Here is a 15,891-nt window from a genome sequence, read left to right as displayed (position 1 = left end):
GCACCTCTGCCTGTGTGGACAGTCTCTCCACTCCTTCATCCGCCTGTCCTGTGCCTCCCATTCAGGACAATGCTAAGGGTAAGGCTAACAATAAGTAATTTTTATTTATTTAGTTAGACTTGGAAAACAAAATTTTATTGCAATTGTGCTCCACACAATAAAGAATCATCAGTATTATATTATTTAAAGTGCCTGTTTTTAAAAATCTAAAGTCTAGTTTGTGATTTATTTTCTTTTTTATTTGATTGTATTTGTACTTGGGGGGTGATTATAAACATGTTTTAAATAGGCTACCCATAATATGTGTTTTTAATTTTGTGTCAACTATACTCGTGTCATAAAAGAAAATGCAATTCTCTAAAATGGTGAATATGTTGCACCACTTTATGTTTGCAATGGAACCTCCTTAGATGCCTAAGGGATTAGACTGTGTGCCTTCAAATTACCCATTTTATTTTTAATTAAATTATTGACTGCCACTGACTTTGAAATTAAAATAAAAGCTCTTTAATTTTAAATGCTATATATATATATATATATATATATATATATATATATATATATATATATATATATATATATATTTTACACATAGAATATTGTTAAAATATTTAAAGAAACTAAAACAACATAAGGAAATGCAATTGCTTGCATTTAAAAAGTATTGTTTAATACTTTGAGTATACTAAATAATATTGCCTATATAACTTATAATTTTTTACATACATTTTACAATTGGTTGAAGTTATGTTTTTCTTTCATATATTCATTGATTTTATTTTTGTATACCGCTGTGTATACCTTCCTTTTTTCCCTTATCTCAGGTAATTGTTTAGAGAAGGACGGCATGAACCATATGGTGAACAAAACTCGAGGCATCATCACTTTGTACAGACACCAAAAAGCAGCGTTCGCCATCACCAGTAAAAGAGGCCCTGTCCCAAAGGCCCCAAAACCCCAAAGCACTGAGCTCCCTCCTGGAAGCACCATCAACACGGACAATGACGAGGTACATGTGTTTATTTTTTTATTCATACATGTTTATATAAAATGTGATGCATCATCATTTAAAGTCCCAGTATGTAACCTTAAGCCAAAAAAATAGACAGCATTTCCATAAACCTGACCCTTTGGCCTGGAGTAGGGCCTACTCTTGCTTGTGTCCATGGAAATGTTGTTCTCTTGGACATAAATTTCCATAATATGTCTAAAACATTCTACATGGACATAGATACATTTTTTTAAGTGTGGTTTTCACTTTTTTAGTAGAATCACACAGGTGACGTGCCTCCAGAAAATTGCATACTGAACCTTTTTTAAAACGGCTGTAAAATGTGGCTGGTTTTATTTATAGATTTTTTAAATTATTAATCTTTTTAATGTATTATAAGTAGAAATCGGTTAAATTTCAAAGAGTAGATTTTAAAATGCAGCTAGATTCTTAATCCTGAAAACAATCTTGACATATTTAATATATTATTTCAGAGCAGGAAACCCTTTCTGATTCAGAGGAGAGGAGCTGAGTTTTCCCTGACGACCATCTCAAAGCACTTTGGGGCTGATCTGACCAAGGCTTTGCCATATCTTTGGGAGAACACAGTCGGACCTCTGAGGAGCGTCGTCGATGACAACCACCAGATCAGTATGTGGATTATTTACAAATATTTGTACTTATTCTTAACTTTCAAACTTTCAGTGCATGTTGCAATTTTACAGTATCAATTTAGCAATTCTAATTGTAATATAAATCAAATTGCCAAATGGTCTAATTTATTTTGTACTTTTTTTTTCCAGATAGAAATGTTCAGTTGGAAAGAGGAGATGCTGCTGCTCAAGAACTGGTCAACTCTCTGCAAGTGTTAGAAGTTATGGCTCCAGCAATGTCCACAGAACTCAAACCTTTGGTAAAGTACAAATGGATTAAAGTGCATGACATATTATTTGGTATAGGCCGGGCGCACCCTTAGGGATAGGGTGAGGAGCTCGATCACACAGGAGGAGCTCTGAGTAGAGCCGCTGCTCCTACACGTCGAGAGGAACCAGTTGAGGTGGCTCGGGCATCTGCTCAGGATGCCTCCTGGACGCCTCCCTAGGGAGGTGTTCTGGGCATGTCCCACCGGGAGGAGGCCCCGGGGAAGACCTAGGACACGCTGGAGGGACTATGTCTCTCGGCTGGCCTGGGAACGCCTTGGGGTCCCACCGGAGGAGCTGGAGGACGTGTCCGGGGTGAGGGAAGTCTGGGAGTCCCTGCTTAGACTGCTCCCCCCCGCGACCCGGCCCCGGATAAGCGGAAGAAAATAGATGGATGGATGGACATATTATAGGTTTTTATAATTATTACTTGGTTTGGTGTGATTGTGCCTGTGGTAAATATTAAACATAGTCTTATGTCAGTTAAGTGGCAGTTTGTAACGAAAAGTCGAAGAAAAACATAAAAATACAGAAAGTAGTGCTTAGTTTTAAAACAAACCTCAACAATACCTCTACCTATGTCATAAACACATTTCATTCATTCATTTCATTTTTAACTACATTTTAGGGTATTATGTAGTATTGTCTAACCCATCATATGCATTTTAAATCCTGATTGGATCTATAAATCAAATATGAGAAAGCACAAGGAGTCACAGTTGGATTCATAATTTTTCTTTTTTCCCCCCCCTCAGCTCCTGGAGCAGCTGGCGCACCTGTTCACCTGTCTGCAGCACCCATACACAGCGGTCAGACACATGGCAGCACGCTGTGTGGGTGTCCTCTGTAAGATCTCCATGTTAGAGACCATGAACAGTTTCCTGGAAAGAGTCCTGCCCTGGCTCGCAGCCATCGACGACTGCACAAAGCAAGAGGGCGCTATTGAGGCGCTAGCCTGTATCCTTTTGTATATTGATATCATGAATTGGCCATTTGATTTGAACTTTTAAAGCCCTGCTTCATAATCTTTTAGCCAAAAAGTAGATACAATTAAAGACTTGTTTCATCAATTTGGATTGGGCTCGCGTCTACGCAAGCCTGATTCTTTCTTGATCTGAAGTAGGTTTTCCACCTGCTTGTTTCCATGGAAATTTTGTTCCTTTGGCTATGATATTCCACAGTATAGCATTCTCCAAGGAGAACGTTCTGGTGTATGGTTTCAACTTTAACTTGGAATCATACAGGTGATGTGCCACATCGAGAAAGTTACGCAGTGTTGCCTTGTTTTAGAGCTGTATGAAATGTCAACAATTATTATAATGCTTGGTTGATTCTTTATACTACTTATACTATTTTATTAACTTGACATGGTAAGCCGGGTCTGAGTATTCCATCATTCATTCGAAACAACTGAACTGAAGACTTCAGTCTGTCTGCAGTAAATTATACCATGAACAGTAAAGTGTTGAAATGGTCTAATCCACTTTAATGGCCTGTACAGTGTTTTATTTATCTAGCACTACCCGACTCCTCTGGACTCTGGACTCAGTTTTCCCTTAACACCAGCCCCTCAGGTGTGATGGAGCAGTTGGATGTAGACATAGTACCATACATTGTGCTCCTGGTTGTCCCGGTGCTTGGACGAATGAGTGACCCCACAGACAGCATACGTTTCATGGCCACTCAGTGCTTCGCCACCCTCATACGACTACTGCCCCTGGAGGTAAAAAATAAATAAAATCTTGGGTCCTTCTACAATGAAGAGAGGACAAAATATTCCCACTAAAAACTAAAATCTTTTTTTGACTAATTTTGTCCAGAAAGCTAAATTTTCACAAACTGAGATGACATATCACTTAAAGGTGCAATATGGAAATTTTCTGGTGATGGGTCTGCCACCTTTCATAGAGATGATAAAGCATTGCCTGGAATGTCCCACAGTAAGACATAGATTTACTCAATTAGTGGTGTTTTTATAACAAAAAAACTAAACACCTTGAAAACATGCCATACTGTGAAACTTTCTAGGCATTGCAATATCAGTGGCGTATTCTTAACATTAAAGTTACATAGTGCACCTTTAAGCAGCAATTCTTTACAAATTCATAAGACGTATAGTTGTTAAACATCATTTATAAGGAGTGTGCACTATATTCACCAATTTGAATATTTTTTGTATATTGTGGCTTTCTTTTGAATCTCTGTATCAAATGTCACCAAGCACTCACTAACCTTTCAGTCTGTTTCTCAGGCAGGTATACCAGACCCTCCCACCATGTCTGCCGACCTCATCCAACAGAAAGCCCGAGAGAGACACTTTCTGGAGCAGCTTCTCGACGGGAGAAAACTGGAAAACTACAAGATCCCGGTTCCCATCAAGGCCGAGCTGCGCAAGTACCAGCAGGTGTGTGTACGCGGACATGTGCGCGTGCTCTTGTCAAAATAACATAGTAAAAATTGGTATAATTCTAAAAGAAAAAAGAAGTCATTTACTTTCCTTTGTCTGGAATCTTCAATGCTATGGTATGCCATTTAGGTTGTCTATATATCATTCATTTGCTCATAGTAAAAACACATGTTTTTGAAGGTATTTGGAGAGCAGAAGATATCTGTAATTAGTCACCTTTCTACAAATCTGACAAGTAGGTGATGCTACCTGGCTCAATGTTTAATGCCATACTGTGGAATATTGCAGGCAAAGCAATAACATCCCATGGAAACAAGCAGGTGGTGGTGGACCCTTTACCAGAAAAGTGACTTGGTGCACCTTGGAGAACAAATGTAGTAAACCCACAAACATAACAACTCTCCACCACAAACGTAACAACCAAATTTCTCACAGGCGCAATACCTATTACGGTACATTTGTGGGAGTTTGTTACATTTGTCGGTGCAAATATGTCCTACAAATGTGACGACTAATACAAAATTTATTTGTAAATAAGAAACAAATTACTACCAATTATAATATATCATAGACCATTATATACTGTATGTATGTTACTATTACAATTCAATAGTTTTAGTTTTTACCACTTGACAACATTTACATATTTTTAAATCTATTTGCAGAAAGTGATGACAGACTGAATAAGTATCTCTAGCAAGTCATTTTCCTTCTGAACAATTGGTTTTGCCAAGTTCAGAAAAATCCTTCACATCACAGGTTGACTCTCTTGTCTTTGGCAAAATGAATGAAACTGTGGAAAATGTGTTATTCAGATATGTTCAAAATTCCAGATCTTTCTTCAGTCACAAGAAGTGAGATGGGAAATGTTCTGATGTTAAAACTAAAAGCTCTTTTAATTCAACATTTTACTATGAACTAAAAAATGGAAAGTGCTTTATAAAAATGTGAACATTTACATCTCCAAGGCACTCAAAGCACATAATAATAAATAACATGAGAGTTGGGTCCACGGTGTCCAAGCCTTGGAGACATTTCCTTTGTTGTAGTTTTCTTCATAAAATATAGATCTACTAAGTGACTGCAGCCAATTTGTCACGAGGAGCTGTGCAGAGGAGCTGCATGAGCTGTGCAGCCTTTAAAAAAAAAAAAAAAAGGAGCAGGTGCAGTTTTTTTTTTCTTTAAGTACATTTCTTTTTGCATAACTCTTGAAATTGGCTCTAGTCCGTAATGTTGGGCTATAGGCTCCACTGCCTTTAGACTATACCTCAAGATGTGAAAATGCCGACGTATTAAAACCGCTTCTTCGGGCAAGTACTCAGAGCTAAAGCTGCCTTTTCAAACCACTTTCTGTCACTTTTGGATAATAAAGTTTCTGTGTCTGAAAAGTCTTATAGGCAATTTAAGAAGTAGTGGCTGTATTTAAATTTAACTGGAGAGCTCTCCAAATTATATTTTGAGAATGCATTTTAGTCTTTAACAACATAACATTTACATTGCAGGTTTTGAGAAATCACTTGCAAAGATGGTACATAACGTTCTTTCCATGAACACTGGTTTCCATTGGAAACTGAAGTTGATGCTAATGCATTACCTAAAAAGCACAGTAGGCAAATATTCTAGCTGGATGCTCCTTAAAATCGGCCTGATCTAAAGAAGTGCATATGGTGTTAAAGGATGAGTCAAATGCATAGACACTTTTCCAGTCAGGGCCAATAAAATGATAACTTAACCTTTGCTTTTACTTGGAGCTATGTGATATGGTAAATATATATTGAAACAGTTTAGTTTTTCTTATTAAAACCATATAAATGTAGCTTTCACTGTTTATTTTATGTTAAATAAACTCAACGTCAGTCATGATCACAAAATTGTCAAATTTCATCACTCAAAGTCTGAACGCTACTACTGCTGATAGTGATTTTCTTTGTGTTTTTAATGGAGACGTCTACAGCCATTCATCTATTTGAAATTATTGCAGATAATCAATGATCCAATCGACAATAAATATAGTGAATAGTGAAAAATTAGGGCTATGCAGAAAGGGAAACACTTTATGTAATGACCAAGTCTGTTTTTTATTCATTCAGGATGGCGTGAACTGGCTTTCTTTCCTGAACAAATACAAACTCCATGGCATCCTGTGTGACGACATGGGTCTGGGCAAAACCTTGCAGTCCATCTGTATCCTGGCAGGAGATCACTACCTCAGGTATACATGCGTGACTGTACCTACCTTAAAGATTATCACATTAATGAGAAATTTACTTCCAAAACCTGAGCAGGCTTCAGTGTAGATGTAGATGTGTTCCATTGAGTGACCACTCATGCATGACAGTCACAAATGGCGATGTCAAGATTGTGATTACGCAGGCTATTATCATAAGAACAAAGTAACTGAGACTTCTAGAGGCAAGAACAAGTCATCCATGTCCAGTTAACCCTATAGCGTTGAAGGCTATCGTCGCCGATAGAGCGCGGATGCGGACTTTCCAGCAGCGTAACTCTGAGAGTAGTCGTGCTCTCAAGTAAATTAAAACGGCGTCTCAAAGCGGAGGCACGGGGCTATTTAAATATTTTTCCGTCAGTTACGGTAATCTGCCTCTGTTGCTCCGCGAAGGTGACGAATGAGAGCGCGGGTGCTGCGGGGATTTTCCCTGTCATTTATTCAATGCGTAAAAGAAAACATACGGATGGATGTGTAAAATAGAAGTAGATGTGTGAAAAAAATGCAGTAAATTCTGATATTTTAATATGATTTTTATGGCTAACAAAAATATAAAAGTCTAGTTGACCTATACTGGCCCATAGTGTGCTCAGTCCTTAAAGGGTTAATCCATGCCCCGTAAAAGGTAAACTTGAATATAGTGTATTTTCTTGCTGTTTAAGTGAAATTAAGTTTATAATTCAGAAATGTTGATTGCATAAATATGGCCAAATACTACCACATACTTGAGCAATGTTGATCCGTTTAACAGTGTGAATACAATTTAATGACCAAAAAAAAAATGAAATTGTTTAATTCATCATAAATAACCTTGTGATGTTTCTTCTCACAATAATTGCCTACATGAAATTTCATATTGTGACATCCCCAATTCATTGAAGTGTGAATTCTCAGAAGGTGGAATTTCTACTTTTTCTATTTTTTTTCATTATTTGGCTTATTTCTTATTTAGGGCGCAGGAATACTCAAAGACCAAAGCGTCCGACTGCAGCCCCATGCCCTCCATCGTAGTCTGCCCCCCGACGCTCACGGGACACTGGGTAGATGAGGTTGGAAAGTTCTGCTCCAGAGAGTTCCTCAATCCCCTGCACTACACCGGCCCTCCCACAGAACGCATGCGGTAAGACGAGTTCTCTCAGTTGCAGGGCAGGACTACACATTGAACTACAGTATCGGTTATTGACCCAAGAAGTGAGAATTCAAAATCACCTAAAATGATTTAATACTCCAAATTGGGCAGTTAATGCATTATTTTCTTTTGAATTTATATTGGTTTACATAACAACTAGAACTAATTTGGAGGCAAGTCATATGTCTGACAAAAAACAATATAAATGGCATCATCTTTCCCTGCTTCTATTGATCAATTACTGTCCTGCTGTAAGTGAGTGACCGGTGTATTCAAGTGCGGTCTCAGAAAGAGGCTTGTCACAGTAACACATTTTGAAGCACAATATACTGCTACAGTGATGTACTATGATAATACTGAAACTTTGTCAGTGGCATAATCCCAGAAAACCATTTTTAAATGGACAGTACCATTGAAAAGGCATGAACTGCAACAAATGAAAAGCTGAATAAACCAATAATTAGCCATAGAAGTTATTTATTCCACCCCCTACAGCAAATCTCATTGTATTACAACAAAAATATCCAAAATCTCTGCACTTTTACAAACAAACTGTACAGACGATAAATCTTGAGCCCAAAATATATTGCTCCAGCTTTCAAATATTGAGTCAGTATAGTAATTGCTGACAGGTCCTACTCAGAAGAAGCACATAGTAGCTTATACATAAAGTGTACATGACTTATCTAAATTGTGGTCTAGGTTTTAAGAAATTTGTCATATCGCTACCTCATCTTAAGTTGGCAAAATTTTACAAAGCCAATTTCATGTTTTTTTTTCCAGGTTGCAGCATTTGGTGAAAAAACACAATCTCGTAGTTGCCTCTTATGATGTTGTTCGAAATGACATTGACTTCTTCAAGTGAGTGGTGTTCAAATATTTTACTGTTCTTTTCTTAACTTAAAGATCTTACTTGTATAAAATCCGAGTCATTGTTCGGTTTTGTATAGATGATATTTACATATTATTAATTTATATTTTTACAGGAATATAAAGTTTAATTACTGTATCCTTGATGAGGGACATGTGATCAAAAATGGGAAAACTAAACTCTCCAAAGCCATTAAGCAGTTAGCAGCAAACTTCAGACTCATTCTGTCTGGAACGCCAATCCAGGTATGAAGCCAGTTCAGACCTTATTTATTGCCCACTAATTAGCCATAGTATAGCAGTAATGATTTATATTTCACTATTTTCTTCCCAGAATAATGTGCTAGAGCTGTGGTCATTGTTTGACTTCCTGATGCCCGGTTTCCTTGGCACTGAACGTCAGTTTGCGGCGCGCTATGGAAAACCGATCCTCGCTAGTCGGGATGCGAAGAGTTCATCTCGTGAGCAGGAGGCAGGTATGTAGCAGGAGTCCAAAAATACCTATGATTTTCTTCTAATAATTGATCATGAGCTTTGATTCAATTGTATTTTTTTAAAGAAAATATATCCTCCAACATCTAGGCCTGTCACGATAAATACTGATTCATGAAAATTATTGTTCGATCTATCATGTTTTGAACGATAAGTCAATGTAGTATTTATCGTGGGTATATGTTCTTTACACTATTGGGAAAATTTTTGTTATTTTTCTGTCATAAAAGTTCATAATTCAACCATTTTTGGCTCAAATCTCATCCTAGATAGAAACGTCTGTTGCATTATGTTATATATTCATTGTGGTTTGTTTTTTTTAAACAACTTTGCACATTTAGAATATTTTTCAGGGGATCATTTTGCTTTATGGTTTGGTGTCAGTATTATTTATCGTCTATATTTCCTTCAGCAATATATCACAGTTGAAAATGTGTTACTGGGACAGGCCTACCAACATCTGAACTGTTTCAAACCACTTTTCTCAAATGATTGGTTGCAGACCTCTCAATTAAAAAGCCCTACTGTACTGGAGACAGATTTGGTTTTCTGCCAAGAACAATATTCTCAATTTCAGTCTTTGCACAGTTGCAACAATTCTAATCTCAGTGTGATAGATCACAGCCCTATACATTGAAAACAAACTTATTTGCACCAGTCTTTATCTCTAAACACACTAATGTGGATGTGGAATACATATACATTGGTAAGTCGTAAGATTTTTACAACCTGAAAACTCGCATCTATTCTTGTATCACTGATGTAACTTCAAATCCAATTTCAAATCTTCTGTTTTTTGCAGGTGTTTTGGCGATGGAGGCTCTTCACAGACAGGTTTTACCGTTCCTTTTGAGGAGAATGAAGGAGGACGTGCTTCAAGATCTGCCTCCCAAAATAATCCAGGACTATTACTGCAACCTCAGCCCACTGCAGGTACAAACACTGAGCAAAATCCACCACAAGCCATTTTGATTGGAACAATGTTATATACAGAATTATATAGTGATTTTTAAGCCTATTATTACATCATTTCACTTTCCAAAACAAAGCAAAAATAATTTCAGTCCAAGTTTATCAGTTTTTCAGTGCCAAAAGGAGTTCTGGTTTGATAAGTTGATTCTGATATTGACTTTCACTTGCCTAGACTGTGTACTATGTACCTTTTATAGTGGAAGGTTCGTCACCTGCTTATCTCCAGTGATGTGTTATTACTTTGCCTTGAATGTTCCACATTATGGCATTAAACCTGTTTATCTAGGGGTGTTTTTATTACAAAGGGCTAGTAAGAAAGCATTTTCAATTATTTTTCTAAGTACCTCGGACTGGCAGTGTCTAAAATCAAGCTGCCATGGAGATGGAAAAAATGCCGCATGGAACATTCCAATAACATCTCCATGGAGACAAGCGGGTGGCTAACCCTCCACCAGAAAAGTTACATAGTGTACCTTTTTAAAAATGTTATGTTAGGGCACTTGTATAAGAAAAGTGTATCAGACTTGCCACTCCTGAAAAAGTTACTCATATACTGTCAAACAGCAGCAGCAAATACTAATTCTCCATAGGGCCTTTTCCATGTAGTGATTATAAATGTGCTGTTAACCTGATTCTCACCTCAGGCCTTAATAAACTCAGCGAGGCGGATAATGACTGCAGCTCTGCATTTGTAAAAGTGTTTGTGTTTTTCCCTCAGGTTCAGCTGTACGAGGACTTTGCTAAATCTCGAGCCAAAGCCAGTGTAGACGACAGCATTTCTGTGTCTGTGGCAGAGGAGGAGGATAAGCCCAAACTCAAGGCAACAGGACATGTGTTCCAGGTAAAACATTTATGACAGATGATTAGGGCTGTAGTCGACTAAAAAGGGGCATAGCAAAAGATCTCAAACTGAACTCACAAGACACTTTCACGGGAATTCATGCAAAAATAACTATTGATGCAGAAAAAAAAGTACGAGGAAACAATGCGTTTATATAAAATGGATTAAAATAAGTTTAATGTGCCTTTTTACATATAAATACCAAAAATATGAAATCTTCAGCTAACTCGATCATTCACTTCTCCTTTCTGCTATTGCCCCATGTAAGTCCTTATCTAAATAAACTTATTAGTCAACTAATACTAATTTTTGACTAAACCACTAAAGGCCAACAACCTTAAAAAAATGATGCAGTGTTTCAATGTTTATTTTTAATCAGCCCTCCACATTATCAGCATTTTGATATGTTTTATATTATAAACAAAATAATATTATAAACAAAATGGTTACATCTGATGTGAGTAATATTACTGTTTACATAACATTTCAATAATCTGATAACTCCAGAAATCAGATAATCAGATTTTTGGTTGCATGTAAACAAATCCTATCAAGCATTTAAATTGCGTCTTGTTTTTCAGGCTCTCCAGTATCTGAGGAAGCTGTGTAACCATCCCAGTCTGGTGCTGACAGCTCAACATCCCGAGTTTAAACGCATCACGGAGCAGCTGGCCTCGCATAACTCAAATTTACGAGACATTCAACACGCACCTAAACTATCTGCACTTAAACAGGTTTGTCTGCTCAGTTTGTGTTAATATGTCTGTGATTATCAATAAATATTGTAATTAAAATGTTTCGTGTACAAGGCACACATGTTGCTGTATCCTAAAGACTTACATTTTAATGACAAGTGATTTATTCACTGTATATAATTCAAAGGAGCAGGGTACTGTAAATCTTCATGCCAGTAATGTCTAGCATAAATGCATTTATAATTTCAAATATATTTAGGGCTTGGATCATTTCCTACAGTGTGACATTAACTAATAAATAAACAGACATGATCGTGCTGCAGCCTTGTGAGGGTCCCAGATTGTTAATCATTGAGCTCGTAAATTTTGCTAAATTTTAAACTGATGTGACCTACTCATTTAGCAAAATTTCATAAATGAATATAATTCTTTTGCACCGGTAATCCAATATAGATATAATACAGCAGCATTTAAAAGGGCAGCTGTAGCAGTGTCTCTGCCACTTGGACTCAAATGCACAATCCAGTCTCTCAAAACAACAATTTACACATAATGGCTGTTCATCCATTTAAAGTTTTCAAAACCCAGGATTTTGAGTTTATTTGCATATATTTTCACTTCTCATCTTGTATCTTCTCTGCAGCTGTTACTGGACTGTGGTCTGGGTGGAGGAGGCTCCTCTGAGGGGGGCACAGAGTCTGTAGTGGCCCAACACAGAGTCCTGATCTTCTGTCAGCTCAAAAGCATGTTGGATATTGTGGAACACGACCTGCTGAAGCCCAAACTGCCCACAGTCACATACCTCAGACTGGACGGGAGCGTACCGGCCGGGCTCAGACACTCCATCGTCTCCAGGTACTGAATGTACTGATGTTTTTATGAGACCACTGACACACTTTATACTTTAAGAAAACAAGGTTAATGGTAGCATTGCATAGTATATTTTGTTACTAAGGACCAATCCCTCCAAATAGAAAGCCCATTATAAATCGTGTGGGGGGGTCAATTTTACTTTGCTGTCCATTTTCAGGAGATGCCATTAAAGCAGCCCAAGACTGTAACAAGTTTAGGATAGATCTGGATGAATGTGGATGATTATATAGGCTAATTGAAGTACTGGTTGTATTGCAAAACGTTTGCCTCTTATCTTACTACTTACTGTTACTAAGCGAGTATTTATGGTGTGTTTTGGAGGAAGTTTACCAACATGTAAGGACTGTGGACAGTGATAAAACATCTTTTCCCCTCCTGTGGCCCTGATAAACTCAGATGAGCGCATCACAGGACGGCACACATCTGCCTCTTTATATGAGAGATTTTTGATGCTGGTCTTATTTTCTCTGCTAAAGTGATAGCACTGCTCTGCGACATGTAAACAAGCAGTGCTTTGTGATGATGTCACCGGGCTGTGGCTCAGTTGTGCAGGTTGGAGTGTCACATAATCCTCTGCAACCGTGCTTGAGTACAGCACGATTCAAAAGGTCTGTGTGAGTGTGCCCCAAACTAATGCCTTGTGTCTCTCTCTCCCTCAGGTTTAATAACGACCCCTCCATAGACGTGCTGCTCCTCACCACTCATGTTGGAGGTCTGGGTCTTAATCTGACCGGAGCCGACACTGTAGTGTTTGTGGAGCATGACTGGAACCCCATGAGAGACCTGCAGGCCATGGACCGTGCTCACAGGATCGGACAGGTGTGCTGTTTTCCTCTTTATCATTGACGCTGTAGTAGACTAAAATTCTTCATCGTAAAAGGACTTACCCCTTTAGCCCTTTGCTAATGCCACATTCCCTTTAAGTCAACTATGTCTATGATCTGAGATTTGATTGCCTGAGTAGCCAGTCTCTCCTATGTTCTGTTTCAATGAAGTCTGGAATCGAACCATAGACCCTGACAAACCTCCATCCTAACTTGGAACAGTCCAATCACAGCCGCTAATTTGTAGAACGTGTCTCCTAAATGTGGAAGACTTCTCTTAAATATTCTTGTATTTAAAACAAAATTTGTAACTTCTTTTACCTGATATAAACAAGTACTTAGTGCTTAGTTTACTGCTACGATGGTTGATTCTACAGAAATCTGTGCTCTCTGCATGATTTTATTTAAGTTTGTTAGCTGCCATGTTTATTTTAACATGAACAACCATGCTTTTCTCTGATTGGTTAATCCACCTGTCAATCACATCCATCTGAAACTTGAGAGAAAAGGGTTCCAGACCCACGCGTACATTCTTTTGGTTTTTGCGTTCTACTAACTTGTAACTTCTATTGTCTGTCTTTAGAAACGTGTGGTGAACGTGTACCGCCTCATCACTCGTGGGACTCTGGAGGAGAAGATCATGGGTCTGCAGAAGTTTAAAATGAGCATCGCCAACACAGTGATCAGTCAGGACAACGCCAGTCTGCAGAGCATGGGCACCGACCAATTGCTCAACCTCTTCACTCTGGACAAGGTCAGGTTACAGAGGAGGGAGGGTGGCTGATAATAGTATTGATGGTCAAATAAGGCAAGGCAAGCTTGTTTGCACAGTACAATTTGTTCAGAAAGTAATTTAAAGTGCTTTACAGAACAAGAAAGTCACAGTCATTAATTTCTTCAACCAATCCTCCAAACCACATGCTTTTATGAACAACTGGCTCCTAAAAGACTCGAGCCTATCATTTACGATTAGGAATGACTGTCTGAAAGGAGATCTGTTTTATTTAGCCACTTAAGAATTGTCTTGTTTTTTATTAATTTTTGTTATTTTAATGTGTTATAATTTAAATAGTTATTCATTTTAAACAATAAAGTATGACAAATGAAACTTGTGACAGAATTGTGATGGCTATATTCGACTATAGCCAAACTTTATGTCAATCTTCACCTCTGTTTGACCATACATTAAACTGTATATATTTTTGTTTTGTGTTAGGATGAAAAAGTTGAAAAGGCCGAGCCCTGCCCTTCAACCTCAGGGAAGTCCTCCATGAAAACAGTTTTGGACGGTTTGGGTGAACTTTGGGACCAGCAACAATACGACACTGAATATAACCTGGATAGCTTCATGCACTCTCTACAATAACAGCCCCTTCACCTGTCCACCTGCCCCCACCCGTCCCCACCCATTCACTCAAATACTCACCCCATGTAACATTATGGACCAAGCCGGACCTGGTCAAAACCTGTATACAACTACTGCTGCTACTTTTTACTCTATTTCCTATTAGTGATATGTGCGCTCAAGCAATACCGCAAATGGACATGCTAACTTAAGGCTTACTATCTAAGTAATGGTATATTTCTCACCTAATATAATCTAATAGTTTCACCACACAGTGTTAAATCCCTTCCTAAACTACTTTCCGTTCTTAAGTCTTAATGAATTGCTATACTGGTAATATATTCTCTCAAAGGGAAATTGTGGACTTCATAGGACAAATGCTTTCGTTGTCAATCTGTGATTAGCACCAAAGACTCCAGGTGGCGTTATAATGCGGAGACTCGGTGTCATTCAAGCCTCTTTGATAGGAAGTTGTTGTGAAAATTGAGTACTTTTTAAGTGGAGATCTGCACTTAAAGCAGCATCAGACTGAAATCCAGAAAAGTGTTTTAAAAAGAAAAAAAATAGACAAATTGTACATATTTCTGTAGCTGCTGCATTTGTTTAAGATTGTGGAATTGTAATAAATTCTGCTTAACTTTGAACTATATAAATGTGTGTGTTGTGTTCAGTAGTAGCCAGGAGAGGGCGTAGTTGGTCATGTATAAAATATTTCACAAAAAAGTAATCATTTTATTAAAATTATTGATTATGAGATACGGGATGACTGCTTTTAAAATCAAAGTCCCAAGCCATTATCCAAATATTTTCAACAATTACTTTTAGTCAACCAAAGTTAACTTCTCTTCACAATATGTGTATAAATGTAAGTATATTTTGAATTTAAAATATTTTGAGTAGAGGAATAATTAGAGCCGTGCAAATAATTAAATAAATATTAAAATACTATAATATAGTTTATATATGTTCTAGTATTGTGCTCTAATTGGGGGGAAAAAGTGAATAAGCAAAATCTTTCCTCATTTGCCAGTGTTTATTTTCAGTATTTTTTTTTAATTAATTATTAATGATGAATTCAGACTTTTTGCCAAAAGTATTTTAAAGATTCATTATGTAACTTTTCTGTTGGAGCCACCTGCTTGTCTCTGGAGATTCTGTTGCTTTTTTCCAAAAATGTTCCACATTATAGCAGTAAACCTCTCCATAGACACAAGTATATAACATATCCAGCCCAAGTTACAGGTCAGATCTGTGGAGAGGTGAACGCACTCACAGTAAGACATGTTCAAGGTATTTTGTGACACA

At 37.6% G+C, this 15,891-nt stretch overlaps 1 protein-coding gene across 1 annotated transcript; it reads left to right on the top strand.

Moving 5' to 3' along the window:
* Positions 1-6: 6 nt before the first annotated feature.
* LOC117382368 (TATA-binding protein-associated factor 172-like) lies at positions 7-15,200 on the top strand. Its single transcript, XM_033979534.2, has 19 exons — positions 7-78; positions 825-1,009; positions 1,486-1,642; positions 1,795-1,904; positions 2,667-2,868; positions 3,486-3,634; positions 4,163-4,315; positions 6,409-6,530; positions 7,498-7,665; positions 8,458-8,535; positions 8,661-8,790; positions 8,879-9,020; positions 9,839-9,969; positions 10,727-10,849; positions 11,431-11,583; positions 12,188-12,399; positions 13,077-13,236; positions 13,825-13,995; positions 14,458-15,200. The coding sequence occupies exons 2-19, from the start codon at positions 848-850 to the stop codon at positions 14,605-14,607; spliced, it is 2,673 nt and encodes an 890-aa protein (XP_033835425.1). The 5' UTR covers positions 7-78; positions 825-847; the 3' UTR covers positions 14,608-15,200.
* Positions 15,201-15,891: the final 691 nt, after the last annotated feature.

Source organism: Periophthalmus magnuspinnatus, chromosome 15, assembly GCF_009829125.3.
Source record: "Periophthalmus magnuspinnatus isolate fPerMag1 chromosome 15, fPerMag1.2.pri, whole genome shotgun sequence".
In the NCBI taxonomy this organism is placed as follows: domain Eukaryota; kingdom Metazoa; phylum Chordata; class Actinopteri; order Gobiiformes; family Gobiidae; genus Periophthalmus; species Periophthalmus magnuspinnatus.
This window is presented reverse-complemented; position numbering and strand designations above follow the sequence as displayed.